This window comes from Balaenoptera borealis (genome assembly GCF_965194805.1).
Source record: "Balaenoptera borealis genome assembly, contig: HAP1_SCAFFOLD_2417, whole genome shotgun sequence".
NCBI lineage: Eukaryota > Metazoa > Chordata > Mammalia > Artiodactyla > Balaenopteridae > Balaenoptera > Balaenoptera borealis.
The window spans coordinates 1-20,156 of record NW_028121901.1 but is presented as its reverse complement, the minus strand read 5'-3'; the positions used below and the strand labels follow the sequence as shown (position 1 = coordinate 20,156).

The 20,156-nt window shown below is 35.2% G+C and overlaps 1 protein-coding gene across 2 annotated transcripts in view; it reads right to left on the bottom strand.

Annotated features, from left to right (window-relative positions):
- Positions 1-20,064, bottom strand: part of LOC309622390 (cytosolic phospholipase A2-like) — a 38,414-nt gene extending 18,350 nt beyond the window's left edge. Inside the window, exons 1-6 of one of the 2 annotated variants that reach the window (XM_082409470.1) lie at positions 18,893-20,059; positions 17,850-17,964; positions 11,869-12,006; positions 11,688-11,780; positions 8,770-8,841; positions 3,802-4,044 (exon numbers count right to left, since the gene is read on the bottom strand). In XM_082409470.1, the coding sequence (XP_082265596.1) occupies positions 3,802-4,044; positions 8,770-8,841; positions 11,688-11,780; positions 11,869-12,006; positions 17,850-17,964; positions 18,893-19,111 (880 nt within the window). In that variant the 5' untranslated portion in view covers positions 19,112-20,059. Of the gene's footprint in view, positions 1-3,801; positions 4,045-8,769; positions 8,842-11,687; positions 11,781-11,868; positions 12,007-17,849; positions 17,965-18,892 lie in introns of both variants that reach the window. The other variant, XM_082409471.1, reaches the window with a different exon arrangement.
- Between the last annotated feature and the right edge of the window lie 92 nt (positions 20,065-20,156).

The following is a 20,156-nucleotide window of genomic DNA, read 5'->3' as shown; positions in this document are numbered from 1 at the left end:
ATTTCTCAAACTCATTAGGGTATCCCATGGCATTGTGAAGAGGGGGATGGAGTTGTTAGTTTTTCCAAACTTATTTGAACTTGAACCCTATTTATTAATATCTACTAAAACGTCATAGAAAGTTTGATGAATGCCCCTATGAAAGAACATCCTCCTGTAAATTAAAGTTTACATGGTTTCTCAACCTGTGAATGAGTTAATCAGGTTCTTTGATAGGTACGGAAACAATCTCTGTTTTATAATTATGAACCATTTCCTTAACAGTTCAGCTGTGGAATTTTACAGTGGTTGTTCTACAAATACATCACACAGATTCAATTTATAATGTACAAATATTTGGATGTTTGTGTTTTGAACTCTGTCCTAAATGAACTCATGTCTTGATTTCTTATTCCAGATGGTGTATGTCACAGTAAATAATATAAACACAAAAGTAAACAGGAAAGAAGTCATGTAACTAGTGAGCAGCTTCTCTAAAATTAGTTTCCACAGGTATACAACTATTTTGAAGTAAACAAATGAGGGGAATTTTTTCATCTTATTTCTCTTGTTTTCAAAAGATGGTCTGCAAGGTGAAGCAATAGGCACAAAAGTAATACACTAACTTTTTCTCATTTTAGGTTGAGAGATTATTCTAAATGCTCAAATTTTAATCTGTATAAACAAAATCCATATAAACAAAATAGTGAACTAAATGTAAGATTTTTCCCAACATAATACTAGATAAGATTTTTAAAAATCTCTAAAAATAAAAGAGCAATAACCTTAATTAATGTTTTCATTGTGGTATTTTAACTGTATAATAAATAAAAGTTTTAATGACGATTTTATGAACAACGTTGATAACATTTTATGATAAACCTTTTAACTTTTCATTTCAAACATATAGTTTTATTCTAAAATTTGGAAATAACCAGAGGGAGATAAAAAGGGTCTATTTTGGTAAGGGCTTTGTCTGAAAAAGCACTAATCAATTCAGTATATTCAGTCTAAAATGCAGTCAGTTTTAGCAATGTTGGTTCATAAGCAACAAACTTGAATGAACTTGTCACTCACCGAACTGGATTTTTGACTAAAGTCAACATGCTGTATACATTTTTTCAATCAGATAAATATAAAGTGACTGAAGTGTAATTTAATGAGATACACACTGAGAAATAATATTTAAAGTTCCTTCTGAAGCTCATTAATCTAAAACAATTTTAGGTTAGAACATTTCAATATATCTCAACAAAAGAAATATTCAACCTGTGTAATATCATATTTTAGGATGATTAATATTTTCTATCTCTTCATGTCATTTTATGAAAACTGTCCCTGACTCTTTTTTCAAAAGGCACCGAATAAAGAAGTCAGATAAGGTGATGCACGACTATTATCCTCCAAGCACTAGAGGGACGGCAAATGAAGATCATGCATCCTCGGGGACCTACAATCGCATCAGGATCAGGGTTGCTGGCTTTTAGTTTTACTGTACTTTTCTATCATTGTTAAATAAAGTATATAAGTCCCTCCAAGAATCAAATTTTCAAGGAAGGGTCATGAAATGATTTTAATCTTCATGAGGGCAAGGACTGCATGTCTTGTTGACAGCTGGATCCCTAGTGCCACGCACACTGAAGGAGCTCTGTAAATACTGTGGCAATGCAAGAACGAACAAAGGAAAGAAGAAAGATGAAAATGAAGAACAATCTGACATATGGTGAGAATAATGAAAGAGGCAGACTTCCTAAGGGTACCAAATGTATCTAATAAAAACGTAGGTTGCCCAGTTAAGTTTAAATTTCAGATAAACAGCAAACAATTTTTATACAAGGATGTCCCAAATGTTATAAAGGGCATACTTATATTCTCTCTCTCTCTCTCTCTCTCTCTCTCTATATATATATATATATATATATATATATAAATTGAAATTCAAATTTAACTGAGCACTGTATTTTTCTGAGCAACGCTAACACCTCCAAATCTACATAAACTATTGCAAAACCACCAGGAAGCTGTTAAAATGTCGAGTGCAGGACTTGTGCTGTGCAAACCACAGAAGGAGCTATGCTTGGTATTGTGATTAAAGTAATAACATAAAACAGACGTAATAAGTACACACAAGGAAACTTCCATTTTTACATCAGCAAGACGATGACTAATAAAACCAAGGGCTATGAGGAAGAGAGTGAGCGGGAGGGAAAGGCTTCTGAGCAATGTCAAGAAGCCTGTTCAAGTGTCCCAATTCTAGCTCAGCTGAGCAATTCTAGGTAAACATGATGCTATCTTCTTTGATCTTCCTTTTCTATGGAGTAAAATAACTAACGATTCTTTCTAGTCCTAAATGCTCTATGAGGCTGAGTTTTTTTGTTGGTTTGTTTGTTTGTTTAAGCCCATCATAATTCATCCATAAAGCCTGCTTCTAAAGAAGATACATTTAATTGGTATTGTAATAGCAATAAGTTAAATCATAAGTAACACACAAAAAAATAACATCACTGATTGTATGGTCAAGTGTTTTTATTTTGGATGAATTTAAAAAGAGACACTGACTTTATCACAAATAGACTTTTATTATAGTTCATGTGAAAGGGTTTGCATTGCAGGTATATAATCATGTCCTAGACTTTGATGCCACAAACATAATGCAAAATATAGTGAGTTTCTACTCCTCTTGTTTAAAAAACAGGGGTAACTTTTGCTTCTGCAATTTCCCTTAAGCTCAAGCAACAAACAGAAACAGCATTACCTAAACAATAATAAGATCTAAAGCCATGTCTAATTTTTATAGGTAGAATCCTTAAACAGTAGTAGAAAGTTTTTTGGAAAAATTTCCATGTACATTCTCATAGCCTCCTGTCAATGTTCTTAGGCAGAAATGATTGAGAAATGACGTTTGGGCAGTTAAGGGGAAAAAGATGGTATGAAGAAGTAGAAAAAATGTAAGATGCCAGGAGCATTATAAGAAAGATAATTATGTAGTGATTAGTCACCAAGACAAATTTACCTTTTAATTTGGAACATGCATGGAACCGAAGAATCAAGGCAAGTATTCTTTGGAGTTTGGTTAAGTGACAAACCTGAAAGTGAGTGGGTTCTTATGAGGTTCTTAAGTGGCCTTAAGAAAGTTACCTAACCTTTCAGAGAACTGGAAGGACAGATTCAGTAGCCTGAGGGACACTGCAGATGGGCAAACTCAACTCCACTCACACCCCTAGGGGGCACACATTACTGCTCTGCACTGGAGACATAGGCTGAGGACCACGTGTACCAGATTCCCTCCCAGCTCTGGCTCTGCTGAGACCTATTCTCTGCCAAGGAGAAACACCCACGTGAGATTTGAAGGAGGAAATGAGACAGAGGCTATGTTTCTGCTATTTCTACTGCCAAGCACCGTTGTGGGGAGCGTTTGTGGGGGTGATCCTGAAGTGTTTTTGGAGTCATTCCGAGATGCTCAGCCTGGAGCTTGCTCCTCCAAGCCCTGGAACAATTTTGTAAGCACCTACTTTAAACCTCTTTTGCTTAAACAAGGGAGAGGGTTTCCTGTTTGTTGTGAGTGAACCTTGACCAATATAGAGAGGAGCAAAGTCCCCCTCAATATTTCAATGAAAACTGTTTATGCTGACATGACGATGCCACTTCCTGCCCAATGTATTTTTTCTTCCAAAAAAACAACTCAGAGCCCTTCATACATTAAATGCATGTTTTAAAATTTGATTGTAAATTAATTACTATTAATAATTAAAATGCTCCTCCCCAGAGAAGGAAGAAAGATCTCCTGAATTAGCTTCCATGGATTACATTTTGTGTACTTACCTGCTACAGCTGCATCCAATTCATCTTCCTCCAAGGACTCCTGGGTGGTAAAGTTTCTCAAAGGAGACATCGGATAGGATGTATTGAGATTCAAGCCCAGCATGAAGTTGTGCACCTTCCCAGCTCGTCCTTCTCTGGTATTAAACAAAGCTGAGTCACTCACCAAGGCCATTATCATACGTTGGACCCAACTTGCTTGATTATCATTTTGATATTCTCTTTCTGCTTCTTCATTTTCAGTGCCTAAGGAAAAAGAAAAGATCATTATACAGATTCCGAAAATCCATAATAACGAAAAAGATCTTTGGGCGATGGAATGTTAACATTAATGATGAAGCTCTACAGCTTTTGACTCAATAAACATTTGTGTAAATTATAGTAAATATTTCCGTTAATCATTTTTGTTCTTTACTTATTTTTACTGTACTGTTTACCGGTAGTCAGTCTAAAGGCTGTATTCTCGGCAGTGTTGCTTGGCCTATTCTTTAATTTCCAGAGAAACTTCTGTTTTTCCCTTTCCCAAATTCTTTTCTTTCTTTTCCCTGGCTACACACACATACACACACACACACACACACACACACATACACACAGAGGGAATATCCACAGTAGCTAATCCCCTTCCTTTCCCAAGTTTCCTTCCCTGTCCTGTTTAATAAACATCCAGAAATCATGCAGACTGAGAGCAGACAACTGAAGGATTCAACATATATTTGCCCTCTGAACTGTCATTTCATTCTTGCTTATAAAGTTTGGGGTTTAAAAGTCTGTAAATTAAACATGTGTTTTAAAATGTGTTAAAATTCAGGAATCTTCCAAAAGAAGCCATTTTCAACGATTTTTCCTTAAAATCTATGCACTCATCACTACTACTGGGAAGCCATATTGTGTAGTTATTTAGAGCAGTGGCTCCAGAACCACACTACCCTGATTCCAATCCTCTCTCCACTGTTTACTAGTTAGTTGACCCTTCTCAGTCTTCATTTCCTCATAAGTAAACCTCATAGGGTTGTTGTGAGGATAAACTAAGTTAATGCATTCATGTAAATTTCTTAGAAAAATTTAAGCCCACGTTAAATTCTCAATAAACACTAGTTGGTAGTAGAAATAGTTGTAATAGCAGCAGTGTCATAATCCTCATCATCAATATTATTCATTCATAACTCAAATCTAAGAACACTGTATGGTAGAGTACAATCTCCCCTACCTAAATCCCTTCTGTTCAGATTTCTGGGAACCCTGGATATAAATATATATGCATATATAAATCTATATGTGTATGTGTGTGTGTGTGTGTGTGTGTGTTGAGAGAAGAAAAAAAGAATCTATGTTCAAACTTCATAATTTTCAATAAATGGTAACTAAACATACATAAGACCATAATAAATATTGATTTTTATCTTCAAAAGATTAGCTTAACTGAGCTCAGTAAATGGAGGGATCTTTCTCTCAATAAACAATGCAGATGACTGCCTAGTCATGAAAAAACAAATATACAGTCTTTTCTACTCCCACATTTTTCTAATGCCAAGTATAACAAAGAAAATCTTTCAATAGAATGAATCAGGCTCTAAAATGAATGATTTATATCTTAGTTACACAGGATATGAATAAGACACTCAATCATTTTCCAAAGGTTTGGAGCTCCCTCCTCTTTTTCTTCTTCTTCATCATCACTGTTGTTGTTATTATTATTATTATTAAATTTATCCCACTTCTATACCAGCAGTGGATCTACTTTCCTTATGATGTATTTGGAAATGGCATCATTTGTGGGACGAACCCAAAAGTCAACAGATAAATCATATGTATTGCTTATTAGCTATAATTCTAATAGTAAATTTCTATTTATTAGCCCTTTACAACTTAAAACCCTTTGTATGCACTTGCTAATTTGATGATTACAGCAATTCTGTGAGCGCAGGTAAAATGACGCCAGCACAGATTTGAAAAAACTAAAGTTGAAAATGCCTAAAGACCTTGTTCAAAATCACGTGACTAAAAATGAAGGGGCGGGCTTCCCTGGTGGCGCAGTGGTTGAGAATCTGCCTGCCAATGCAGGGGACACGGGTTCGAGCCCTGGTCTGGGAAGATCCCACATGCCACGGAGCAACTGGGCCCGTGAGCCACAACTACTGAGCCTGCGCATCCGGAGCCTGTGCTCCGCAACAAGAGAGGCCACGATAGTGAGAGGCCCGTGCACCGCGATGAAGAGTGGCCCCCGCTTGCCGCAACTAGAGAGAAAGCCCTCGCACAGAAACGAAGACCCAATACAGCCAAAAATAAATAAATAAAAATAAATTAAAAAAAAAAAAAAATGAAGGGGCATCAAGAGAAGGAGAAGACAAGCCACAGACTGGGAGAAAATATTTGCAAAAGACACATCTGGGGAGCTCCCTGGTGGCCTAGTAGTTAGGATGCTGGGCTTTCACTGCCATGGCCCGTGTTCAATCCCTGGTCAAGGAACTGAGATCCCACAAGCCATGTGGGGTGGCCAAAAAAAAAAGAGAATTGATTAACCCTTCAATTTAAAAAAAAAGACAATAAAAAAAAAGAATTCTACTCAAAGTAAAACATTGTTTAACAAAACTGTTAACTGCTCATCCTCCCCAAAATTAAAAAAAAAAAAGACACATCTGATAATGGACTGTTACCCAAAATATCCAAAAACTTTTAAAACTCATCAATAAGAAAACAAACATCTCAATTTAAAAATGGGCAAAAGACCTTAGTAGTCACCTCACCAAAGAAGACATATAGATGGCAAGTAAGTATATGAAAAGATGTTCCATGTCACATGTCATCAAGGAAATGCAGATTAAAACACCAAGATGACACTACACACGTATTAGAAATGTCAAAATCCAAAACACTGACAGCACCGAATGCTGGTGAGGATGTGGAGCAACAGGAACTCTCATACATTTGCTGGTGGAAACACAAAATGGAACAATCACTTTGCAAGACAGTTTGGAAGTTTCTTACAAAACTTTGTTATCACATGATACAGAAATCATGCTTCTTGATTTTTTACCCAAAGGAGTTGAAAACATATCCAGACAAAAATCTGAACATGGATGTTTATAGCAGCATTATTCATAACTGCCAAAATTTGAAAGCCACCAAGATATTCTTCAGTAGGTAACCAGATAAACTATGGTATATCCAGACAATGAAATGTTATTCAGTGCTAAAAAGAAATGAGCTATCAAGCCATGAAAAGACATGGAGGAAACTTAAATGCATATTACTAAGTGAAAGAAGCCAATCTGAAAAGGCTACACACTGTATGATTCCAACTATATAACATTCTAGAAAGGCAAAATGATGGAGACAGTAAGAAAATCAGTGGTTGCCAGGGGCTGGGGGTGGAAAGCAGAGGGATAAATAGAGCACAGAAGATTTTAGGGCAGGGAAAGTACTCTGTATGATACTATAAACGTAGATACATGTCATTATACATTTGTGAAGACCTGTAGAATATACAACACCAAGAGTGAATCCTAAAGCTTGGACTTTGGGTGATAATGATGTGTCAGTACAGGTTCATTGATTGTAATAAATGTGCCACTCTGGTATAAGATGCTGAAAGTGGTGAAGGCTATGTGTGTGGGTGCAGGAAATATATGGGAACTCTGTACTTTTTGCTCAATTTTGCTGTGAGTCTAAAAGTACTCTAATAAATAAAGGCTATTTTAAAAAATGAATATTAAGAGCTAATAAGAAATCCTCAGAAACATCCTAAATATCATTCTCCAATGTAGGCTGGCAATAAAACAAAAACAGCCGTATTCAGAGGGTCCTTGAACTACTCAGCCTTAAGATAACAAGCTAGTACTGCAGAGGTGATCAAATGTACTGATCATTTTGGCAATTTACTTAATAATTGATAAACCATTATTACATCTACTTGATAGTCCCCAAATCAATACATAATTAATTCTAGAAATGCTAGGCATATGCTATTTATCACCTTTGTACTATCTCGCTTCATTAAAAAGAAATTCAAAATAAAAAAAAAAAGACCGGAACAACTAAAAAATAACAGCCCAGCTATGAAAAGAGAACTTTAATTTTAGTGTTGATTCAGCAAAGATTAAACAGGCTCTTCCAATATCTATACCTTGGCTGGTGGAGTTCTTTAGGTTTTGGACAAGAAAGCATTTAATATCTTTTAAAATCTAGATGATTGTATTCAAACTATAACAGGACATGTTCACCCAGTTGTTATAAAATCTTCTCTTTGTTTTTTATTTGTTTTGGCTTTTGAGCTATTAGGAACATTTGTACCAATGGCTGTGTCAAAATGTAAAATCATTCCATTTTACCACATAACAATTGCAACAAATATCCGTGATCCTTGCCTTATCTCTTCCCCGACTCCCCATTGACTATCGGGATCCACACAAAGCTAAAAACCGCCTTGTTAAGGTGTAAAAGTACTCACTTGTACTACAAAGTAATATACAAAACAAAAATTTCTCAATAATTCCACCCCACTTCATCACTGATCCCTTCCTGACAGATAGAATGTTGGCAATGGGATAAGGCTCAGGAATGGAGTGAGAACATCATTTTCTACAGGTTACTTAATAATAAGATTTTAAAAGATTAAATTTTAGTTATTAAAGCCATGTAAAAATGTTCCCAAATCACAATTTCCATGTTGAGAAGCCTGGTGCTCTAATCAGACTTAACACAGAATTTGGTATTTCTACCATCTCAGTTTGTTCTCTGTTCAACTGATAATATTTTTGAGGTATTTAAAAGAAATGAAATAAGGGATACTTGTGTTGCATATTTTATTACATATATGACATTAATTCTTGCTCTGAATTGAAAGCTACCATTCTATAACTCAATGCCTTAAGCAGAGACTACCATTAGCATCTTGAGTGAGAAAATCAGACAAAACATTCATGTCCTTTCTTAATCCACTTCTGCCAGAGGAGGTTCCAGCTCTCTTACCTTTGGGTTCTTGTGATTCATCATCACTATCCGAGCTATCATTACTCACAATATGCTTTGCTGTAATATTTTCTGCAGAAAGAAAACGAAACAATTGAAGAATCTCAGGTGTCAAGACTCACAATGAAATTTACTGCAAGGAAGTAATCGTAGCAAAACCACAGTGAGGTCTATTAGATTTACTGGTATAAATCTAGGTCAATTTAGTAAATCTAAATGTCTTAGCTTTACTAGTATTTTCAAATTTCTCATTTGAAAGCAAAATTTCCCAGGGTATGAAAAATTAGTTTAGAATTATTTATATATGATTTTAAAGGGGAGAATTTTTATTTGTTTATCTTAATTCTGACAGAAAGAATAACTTGATTATATAATTCTTATTATATCAAAAAATTTTTTCTTCAATTAAATATGTTGAAATGATGTTTATGAAGGTCAATACAGGGTAAAGCCAAAATTTACAAGGGGGCCACAAAATTGTTTCATCAAAATGAATGAAGCTACTAATATATCTTTTGATTTTAATAATACTGAATATTGTCCTTTGAAATGTCTGTTTTGGTATCAGTTTATGCTTCCTCGGAACATATTAAGAGAGCAGTTATAAAAACTAAAATAGAAACCATAAATCCGTAAAACAAAAACAAGAATAAAATCTAGCATAACTTGTCTTTTTTCAAGTAAGAAGCACTCAAATTATGGAGCACACAAACCATTTTATAATCAACATTTGTAGAAAAATCAAACATTTTTTGGACATGTACATGAAATCTTTATCTGTAGAGTGATTTTTTTTCCTTCTGTTAGTCAATAGAATTTTTTTTTTTTAATCCTAAGAAACTGACTCCAAATTGATAACTTTCAGTAATAGAGAGCCCTTTGGGCTTTTAAACTGAGAGAAATATAGGTATAACATTTGGTTTCCCCATATTATGCTCCAATTTACCTTAAAGTGTTTCTTTGAAAGAGAGGAAAACAAAACAAAAACCACCTTTGAACACCACTTTAAGAGGTAGACTTTAGTCGGCCAGTGGATGAAAGGGTCACCAGGAGTCCTCAGATTCCCCTCAGCCACCACTCTGGTCTCATTTCTGGAAACCCTTACCTAATCTGAGGTAACACGCATCCTGCTGGCCGGTGGTTCTCAAGGACACAATATTCCCCTTAAGTCTGACACACAGAGAAAGTAAATAAGCTGCCAAACCACTGGTCTCAAAGGGGGTGTCTCACAACAAAGAATATTCAAGACTATTGAGTATAAACATTCTCCTTTTCCTTGGCCGTCAGCCATTGTCTCATCCACCTTCAGATGTGTTATTTCAGTCCTATTCTCTTCCTGCCTTAGAAGGAAAAAGCAGCAAACCCTGGGTTTATCTGGATTATTTAACATAGAAGAACACAGAGAAGCAAGCCTCATAAGAGGTGGTACTTCTATTCTTTTTCTCTTCTTTTTTTCTGAACTCTTCACATCTTAGAGGAGAGTTAGTTATTCCCACAAAGTTAGAGTTGAGAACAGGTTATTCTTCTGGGATATAATGTTCATTCAAATAAATCAAGTCAGAGCTTTTCAGCATTATGCACTTTGCCTTTCAGTTACCCTTAAGAGCATGTGGCTCTGTAGTTAAGGTCAGAGAACACTCAAAAGTTCCACCAGCCTTGGCTGCTTATTCACTGAGTGATGCTCGGAGGACAGGAGCAAGTTCAAGGACAAAGTGCCTTTTTGGTTGTTTTTATTTTTATATTAAAATCTTTGGCTCTATTGCAATCATAAGATCACTTCTCCATTATTTACTAAGAACTACCCCCAAATATTAAGGACTATAGCAAGTTACTGCACTTAATATCAATATCACATATCTAAAATCAATTCTCACAGGAAGAGTGATCATACTACTTATAAGCCAATTTGTAGTGCATTAATTAAAGTACAATTATATTTTTGTTTTGCATATAAAGTTTAATTAAATAAACTGTCTGTCTGCAATAACTAAGGATGGCTTGTCAGAAAAATCCTACAGTAAGTTTTTTACATGCTAGTATTCTTCAGATAAATTGATTGTTGAGAAAGTCATTTATGCTGTTCTGTTAACTCTGTCCTCAAATAAATGTGTGATATTTCACACACAGAGAAGAGGTAGTAGGTAGGTAGTGTGCTGATAATCTACAGGACCCTTCTCCCCAGCCTCAGCTAGGCTGGCCCCAAATTCAAATTTAGCATCTCCCTGCTCCATCCCACCGCCAGTCAAAATAGCCATGAAAAATTTAGTGTTGATTGAGCTACAGATGGCAAGACATTTAGGAGATACTGAATGCATGTTTTGTTTCATTTACTTTAAATCAAATTTATTCATTAAAGAAAACATATGTTTCTATGGTATAAATATCATAACAAATGAATACTGCTGGTCCTCAATTGAGTTCATCTACTTTTTCAAGCTTTGTAAATATTATTTTTAATTTATTGTGGGCTAGTGAGTTAGATTTAAAGAAAATCATTGGTGTTAATTTATTAAATGTGATTTGAAACATTTTTTCCTTCTTTTTTGGTATGAATAAGCTGTGAGAAGTGAGGTAGTATTTAAGAGGTAAATGAACTGACAAGCATGAACTTAAGTGTTATACTGCATTCAATTGTTGTTGAATCTATTCTTCAAAAAGCTACCCTTACTGATAAAAGGAGTACAGATCTTCCTCAAATTACAATGGGGTTATGTCCCAATAAACCCACTGTAAATTGAAAATTTTGTAAGATGCACATGCATTGAATACATCTAATCTACTGAACACCACAACTTAGCCTAGCCTACTTTAGAACAATTACAATCTTTATGATGATTTAATTTTCTCTCAACATATGTGTTAATGAAATTTACCAATATAGTGTAATTATTATCAATGTAAGCATGTTTTTACAATACCTAGTTCTTCTTCCATTGTGGAACCTTTACTTTGTGAGCCAGAAACTCCCAAGACTCTGTTGAACAATATAGAAAAGGCACTCCCCCAGACACCTAAAATAAAGCAAAAACAGAGAATAACTTAGAATGCACCAGGATTTAAAACAGTCAAACAAACTCATGGTAGATTTTTATCACTTACCCATTAAGAAATGCAAGGGGTTTTCTTCATATTTCTTTACAACTGTTCCCATAAAAAATTTACTTCCAAATAAGTCAGGAGCCATAAAAGTACCATATTTAGCCATGCCAATCTCATATGGACTAAATTCAACCCAATCTGAAATCATTTTAAAAAATGCAATCCATTAATAGGGAAATACTACGGAGATGTGCACAAAGATTACTTCAACATTGTCGTGATTATTCTCATTCATTTATTTAAAATATTTTTTAAAAATTAACCAAATGCCTATTATGCATATGGCATTGTATAGGAGAAGTTGGGAGGGGAAAGCTTACCGATGAATAAAATGAGAACACAAAGGAGCCCTTAATTTGCACAAATTGAATAGCTTTTCGCATTTAAAAACTCACACATCTTTTATAAAGTCCATCTTAATTCTAAAGAAGGGAAAACTTTAGACTCAGTTTTAAAACTGCTGGCTCAGATGTTTAAAATCTGTGCAATTTGGGGTAGATTACTTGTATCCTCTGTGTTTTATTTCCTTAATCTGTAAAATGTGAATAAAATCAGTAGATAGTTTGTAGAATTGTTGTGAAGATCTAACGAGTTAAGAAACTTAAAGAACTTAGAAGAGGACATAGCACATTCTAATCACTCAATAAATAGTAGCCACTATTATATTTCATGTATTCCTGTGGCTATAACTATGCCTAATAATTATCTGAATCTTAATCTATCCAAAAAGAATTCCTGGTTTTCGACTCCCATTTCCTTGCCAATCTTTGTCTTCCCCTGTTTGGTAAATGGTACTACTTTTCATATATTCATACCACTATCCATACTTTAGAATTATTCTTGATGGTCCTCTTTCTCTTATATCTCAAATACAAAAAATCAAGTCTGTAGGCTCCATCATCAGATGTGGTTAGAAGCGGGCTACTTATCCATTTGTTCACCATGACCATACTGGTACAAGCTGCCATACTCTCTCCTGGATCTCCACAATAGCCTCTTAAGACTTTCTCTATTCCCCTACTATCTTGTTGATATCCTGTAGCCAGATGGATTTTTAAAAATATAAATCACACCACACCAGTGCCAGCTGAAAGCTTTCCAATGGCTTCCCATTACACTGAAAATAAAAACATGGCCGAGAAGTCCTCATGATGGTCTGGCCCATGCTCCTTGTCTGACTACATATCTTAACCAATCTCCTATCACATTTTGTCTTACTTATTCCACTTCAGCCACACACCTTCTTAATGTTCCTCCAAGAGACCAAGCTCATTCCTATCTCACAGCCCTTATGCTTGCGATTCCCTTCTGTAACCATAAGGCTTGCTCCTTCCTAACTTTAGTTCAAAGTCTTTGTTGACCATCTTCTATGGAGTCCCACTACCATGCACCCCTGCCTAACCCCAAACTCTCTGTCTGCCTTTATTTTTTTTTCAGTTTTCCCCTTTCTAAAATTATTGCATGTCTATAACTCTTTATCCAACAATCCAAAATCCAAATAACTCCAAAACCCACAAGTTTTTTGCTATTCATTTGGTAGTAAAACCTGACCTGAACTAATTTAGCAGAAAAACCAGTCTTGAAAAGATGTGAGGCTTAATCTTTAGATATCCCATGGAATGTGAATATCAATACATTCCACTGGAGAAATCACTCTATTTGATTATAAGATCCCAGTGGGGTATTATGTAATACATAGTATATTTTTTAACTTCAAAATCTAAAATATTCTGAATTTTAAAACATCTGTCCTCAAAGTTTTGGAAAAGGAATTGTGGATATGCATATATTTATTATTTACTCAATAGTATAGGTTAGAACATTCTACTTTTGTGAAACAAATTATAAAATCACAATTGTGATGAGAACACATTATAATTCATTTCACATCAAAGCCAAATGGTGCATATACCCTTCATGACAAAGTGGTGTGTTTTATAATGACTTACATGGAGTTAATGAGACATGACTAGCAATGAATCAGAGGCCATTAGGAAAATTTCTATATCACTGTGAGTAATTTCTTATCTCTGAATTTAACACCCCTCTCCAGGGTACTAAAGCGTAAAGACCTCCTGGTTCCTACTTCTCTAGCAATCTCTTCTTGATTAATGTTGTGGTTTGTATACACAGTAATGAGAGACATTCTCAAGAGGTAGATTTGCTCTCTAATCCTCACTGAAGAACTCACTACGGTACTTTGACTACTATTTCTCTGCTGCTGATTCCTACATTTCAAACTTGAACCTCTCTCCTGAGCCTCCATCTACTCATTTCCATCTTCTTGTTGTACGCTTGAGTATGCTGTCATCATACCCTGCTACACTTGCCTGGAAAGGAGCTCATCACCTTGCTTCCCAGTCTAGCTTACCTGTTTCTGTAAACCACGCTACCACCGCCCAGAAAAAAAAATTTTTCTTAACTGAAATCACTCTTAAACCCACTTACATCGAATCCATCCATCACACATTTCACTGGCAACCTTTAAGCTTTTCACATCCATCTTCTCCTCTCTTTCCTTATCAGTTTCTCCCTAGTTTCAGGACCTTATTTAAAGAAACACAGTAATATCACTGCTTCTGGTTTCCTTCTTACCAATCTACCCATATGAATCACCAAAATACTTTTTTTCAAAAACACTATTTAAATAATTTTATTGCCCTACCAAAAATCATTAAGTACTTCCCATTATCATAACTGAATAAAAACATTTCTGTCTGGAATTCAAAGCTTTCTATAACTTGGCACTAATGGTTTTCCCAAATATACCACTACTCTTCACCAGTTCACGCATGAGACCAAGGCTAGTGTCTCTTTACTGCTCCCCAAAATATACCTTTGGCTTCCCTTCTGAACATTTTCTTATACTGTTCACACAAAGTTGACTTTTCACTCCCAATTGATAGATCTTTCCAAGTTCAACTTAAATCTGAGTTCCATCACCCTCATGAAGTCTTTCTTATGACTATACTAAATCTCTAATGTCTTACAATTTATGTCAGTTCTATATACTCTAAAAGATAGTAGTATTCTATGTGTATGGTCTACTAATTTTTCATGTTTTATTTTTGTCTCGTTAATGAGACTATAGACTTCTTGAGGAAGTACTATATTTTTACTACTATAGTGTCTGTTAAAGAACTTAACATGATGTTAAGTCTATAAATTATGCTCAGTAAATGCAATTTACTGACCAATGGAAACTTTAAAATGAAAGTTTGAAATCCTGCTAGAAATGTAGTGAAGTGGAGGAACCAAAAATATGTAACCATTTAAACAACTAATATTTATGTGTTTAAAGTCTTCAAAAGGGGAAAGTGTTTAAAACTTTTCTGAGAGGGAAGATATAAACATTCTCTGGTATTGTTGAAGTAAAGTTGATAAAACTTCTGTAAGGTAATTTTGGTCTTTGACTTTTTATAATATAATTCAAATAATATTTTAACTTTTTTTTCTTGAATATCCATTTTAATCTAAGCAAATTTAAAGGCATAAAGTATAGGCATGTCTCCTTTTTCTTTTTCCCCAATAACTCAAGCTACCAAACACTCATAACATGCCCCTTTGAATGTCTTATCTGGGTACAAGATCAACATAACTAACGTTTGATGGTTTTGTCCAACTCTGTTGGAAGAAACAGCTTGAACCTCTTCATCATAGAAACTTAACAATGAAGGTTAATGGGGCTTCTCTCATCTCAGTAACAATATTGAAATTAGGCAGTTGGCCCAAATCAGACACATCCAGGTTGAAAGACTACTAACTGCACATAAAACAGCCGTTTCTCACTCTAGATGAATCCAAAATATTCACTCGCTGGAAATATTATTTATTCTTTAATTATTGTAGTCAGATTTTCTCTTGAGAATGGCTGCTGGCTAAAACTTCAGAATAGAAAGAGACAACTGTGAAAATGCCGTTCACAATCGTAACAGTAACAATAAAACTATTATATTTTTATGTCCCTTTATCATATTCAGTATTATCCCTATCTCATGCAGTTGGCTTAATAGCTCTGTACGATAAAACTGATGTTTATTAATATCCTTCTTTTTAATAATGAGGAAAATAAGAATCAGAGAGATTAAATGACCCATCCAAGGTATTTCAGCTTAGAAGTAAGACAAGGCTTCCAAATTAGTTTAATGCTTGTTTAACTAAATCATAATGCTTCTGGGGTAAAAGAAGCCTTGTTTGGCTATGCACAAATTTGACTGGCATGCTAGTGGTATTTACCAACCAATTTCCAAGCATTCCAAGACCTCATAAGACAATAGCTATGGGAAAGCAAAAACAAAACAAAACCAAACCACCAACAAGAAAAAACAATTTATCATGGCCCTTACTTTTCATATATGATAGAATCTTAACTCTCCCTATGAACTCCATCACACAGTGTGGTTCCTCATTGCTGCTGAGTAGGCCATGGTTATCCGACACTCTTACTGCATGCCTGAACCCCCCATCCAAGAATTAAATTTGCCTTTCATATACAAATTCTATTCATCTTCAGACCTCTGACTCTTCTCATACAGCTTTCATAGAACGCTCCACATTGTTAAGATTTATTGAAACTTGATTTGGGCCTGCAATTGTTTTAAGTACTTTACATACTTTACCTCATTTATTTAGCAAAATACTATAAGGAGGGTCTCATCCTCATTTAACAGATGAGAAAACTGAGGCTAAAAGGTGTCACACAACTTGGTCAAGGAAACAGTGCATAGTAACATTCTGTTCTCTCTTGTGATTTAACTTCTTTAATAACTATTGTAAATTTCTCAAACATACTATCAGGTCTTACAGAAAAAGGGTAACATACTGTGGAGGGGAAGGGAGTTCATGCTCAGCACCTGGCATACTACATTCTACATCATCAGTAATCAGAGAAGCCAATATTTTTATAAAAAGAACAAAGGATTTCAAGACCAATTCTCAGCTCTGCTACTTACTTTCTAGGTGGCAATGTGCAAATCACTGAATCTTTCTGAGGTTTTATTTTATTTTTTTCTGTGAAGCAGAGATAAAAATACCTCCTTCCCTCCCTGGGTTGTAGTAAATATTGAATAAGACAATAAATATGATAAGTGCTTTCTGAACCATAAGCATGAGAAACATTTTAGCCAAGATAATTGATAAACACTTGTTGAATGAATGAATTCCAGGTGCACTGCTTTTATAAACTATTCAAAATTCTTGCTTGACAGTAGTCGGTTGAAGAAAAAGTGAGACTTGGTAAAACTGCAAAAGAATTCTAGATATAAATCTAGTAATTACATGCCATTCACAATGATTTTTTTAAGCTCATGGTGTGACTGATGTCACTGAGATACTTTTCATAAAAATACAGTGAACCCTATTAGCCACAGTCAGAAATTCTACCACACTGCAGACTCAGACTGGCAGTGGCCTGGAGAAGTAGGACGTCACATACTTTTAGGGCACCCAACAAGAAACAGAGCTACAGAAGAAATAAATGTTTACCTCTGAGATTTAACAAAATGAGGCATTTTGTTCACCAGCTGCCACAAATACAGACTAGTACTTTTAAGGTGCTGAATTATAAAAATTAGAATAGTGTTTTGAATGATAAACAGGTATCATGTTACCCAATTTAATGAACAGATAAGCAGCAAACAAAAATATATGCCTTGCCTAAAAGCCCTAGGCATAGTATTTTGTTAAAAATCCTTGAGAAATGAATAATTAAAATTGAATATTGATTATATTCATGATTTACTTTTATATCTTCTTTCCAACTAATTTGAATGAAGATATACTAGTCACTAGTTTTGTAGGATAGTCCCTACAACCAGAAAATCATCTAGTTTAAAATATTCTTATATTTTCAAAAGTTTTTTTGTTACAGAAATATATTAAAATAAGCAACTAAAATTGCTTATGATCTTCCTCTAAAGAAAATCATTAGAAACCACAGTTCAAAGTTTCCAGGAAATGTTTTGCAAGAGGAAATTCCATACCTGCAAACATCAGCTCTGAGACATCGGGTTTGACGTGGAGACAGGTGAAAAGAGGCAAAGGGCACTGTCCAGCATTGACTTTTTCCTTCAAACTACTCAAGGTAGTGTTCATTCTCTGTCCACAGAAGAAAGAAAAGGTTTTACATATACAAACAGATACAGATTTTAAAAAAACTATGTAAAATAGTACTTCTAATCAAGACACAAAATTTTTGTAATAAAAACAGTCTTATGACTTCTAGGAACCTCTGATCCTGAAAAACAACAAAAAGTAAGCTCTATGGAGGTAATTACCTTCATTCTAAAAAGAGCTATACGTCTCGGGACTATGTCGACGTTTGGCAGCTAGGGAGCCCAGAAGGAATTGAGCCCCCAGATTCCCTGGCACAAACTCTACCCGCCCTGTTTCATGTTCAGATAAAATGTCGTTCTGTTGTCATGTATCGAATGGGTTTCTTCCATGTGATTCACTCCTTTTTTTTCCTGACTCTCTCCAGGCAAGCTCCATTCTTCTTCTGCTATTTAAATATTACTTGTATTCACCTCTTTATCTAAAAAGATTGCTATTTGGGCAGAATGGGCAGTTAAGGGTTAAAATGTGTATTTTTCCAAAGAAAAGGAATACAAAAGTATTTCCCTATACATCAAAACTGACACGTAGGGAGTTCCCTGGCAGTCCAGCGTTTAGGACTCTGCGCTCTCACTGCCGAGGGCTCGGGTTCAATCCCTGGTCGTGGAACTAAGATCCCGCAAGCCGCGCGGTGTGGCCAAAAAAACCCAAAAAAAACCAAAAACCAAAAACAACAACAAAACTGACACATAGTTAGAATAAATTAGTAAGCTGGTAAGAACTAATGTAATGTAGAATGAAACGTATTATAGAAGAGTTATGTCTGGCAGGGAGTATTTACTCAGTACATGTTGATAGGATAAGGTGAGTCAACTGACTTTTACAAAATGTATCGTATTTTGTTTTATTTAAAACATTACGATATACATGGTCTTCTTGTATTAAAAGGATTGTAGACTGAGCCAAGGCTTACATTGTGAATTAGTGTTTCTCCTATTAACATCCCAAAGATATCAGTAAAGGTGACAGGTTGTCCAGAGCTTTTCTTCTTCCATAAAGACTCAACGTATCTTTTAATTTTCTGTGGTGTGAGAAGTAAAAGAGGGTTGTGGCTAACACTTTTCATTAGCTCTTCGTTAATCTCCTCTGGCCCTTTCTCTGGAAAATCAGGGTGAGAATATAAAGTTGACATGTACCTGTAAAGAAAACAAAAGACAATCAGTAACGATAAAGGGCATCACACAGTAAATAGTCTCCAAAGAAAGCAGTCATCTTTGCCATCAGAAAATGAAAGAATAATAGAAATAGTTGGTTAACTAATTTTCTGATTGAAGATATTAGCTCATTTAAGGAAAGGATGCAACAATCAGAATATAGCTGGTCTACAATGGAAGTAAAGGAGAGGTCTCAGAGGAAACACTGGACTTCTCCTGCACAGTCCAGAGGAGAGGATGCCCTATTGGGCCAACTCTTCACTGTCTAGTCTCCAGGAATGGGTATCCCTATCAGACCATCAGAGACTGATGACACAACACACTGAGAGCCATGTAAATAAATTGACTTGCTGGATATAATACTAGCCAAGCAATTTGATAATTTGACTTTCCATTATGATTATCTATAGGTAGAAAATGTGCTGTGCAAACAATTGTGAATGCCTAATTCTCCTGACAATTGTGTGTGTGTTGTTGTTTTTTTTAATTGTCCATTGGCCAACTAGACAGAATCCCAAGCCTTGCCAACTGTAGGTCTCAGAATTTCTGAGCATACAAATCTAATGGTGAAATCATGGAGAGGAGTAGGTCTGAAAGATAAATGCTTTCTTGTGAAGATTCTTGGCCAACAGCCATTTGGCCACTTCTAGTGATGCTGGAAATCACCATATGCCTTGGTATTTGACATTTAGACAGTAAACATTAAGTTATGATCCTCCCAGGAACCAATATCTCTAATATTGTAGCTCTCAAACTAAATATTAATTATTAGTTTACTTATCTGTCTCCGCTAATTAGTTGTGACCATCTGCAAGGAAAACTTTGCTTATTTATCTTTTTTAGTCTCAATGATTAGCAAATGCCTAGTATACGACAAGCACAGTATATTGAACTGTTGAACTGAGAGCACAAACTAATGAAAGAAATACTCTACCACTTCACCCAACCAAAGAGAATGTAGCACATATTTAAATCTCCTGTCTCCCTGACATTCATATCAAAATGCCACCACAGTGATTTATC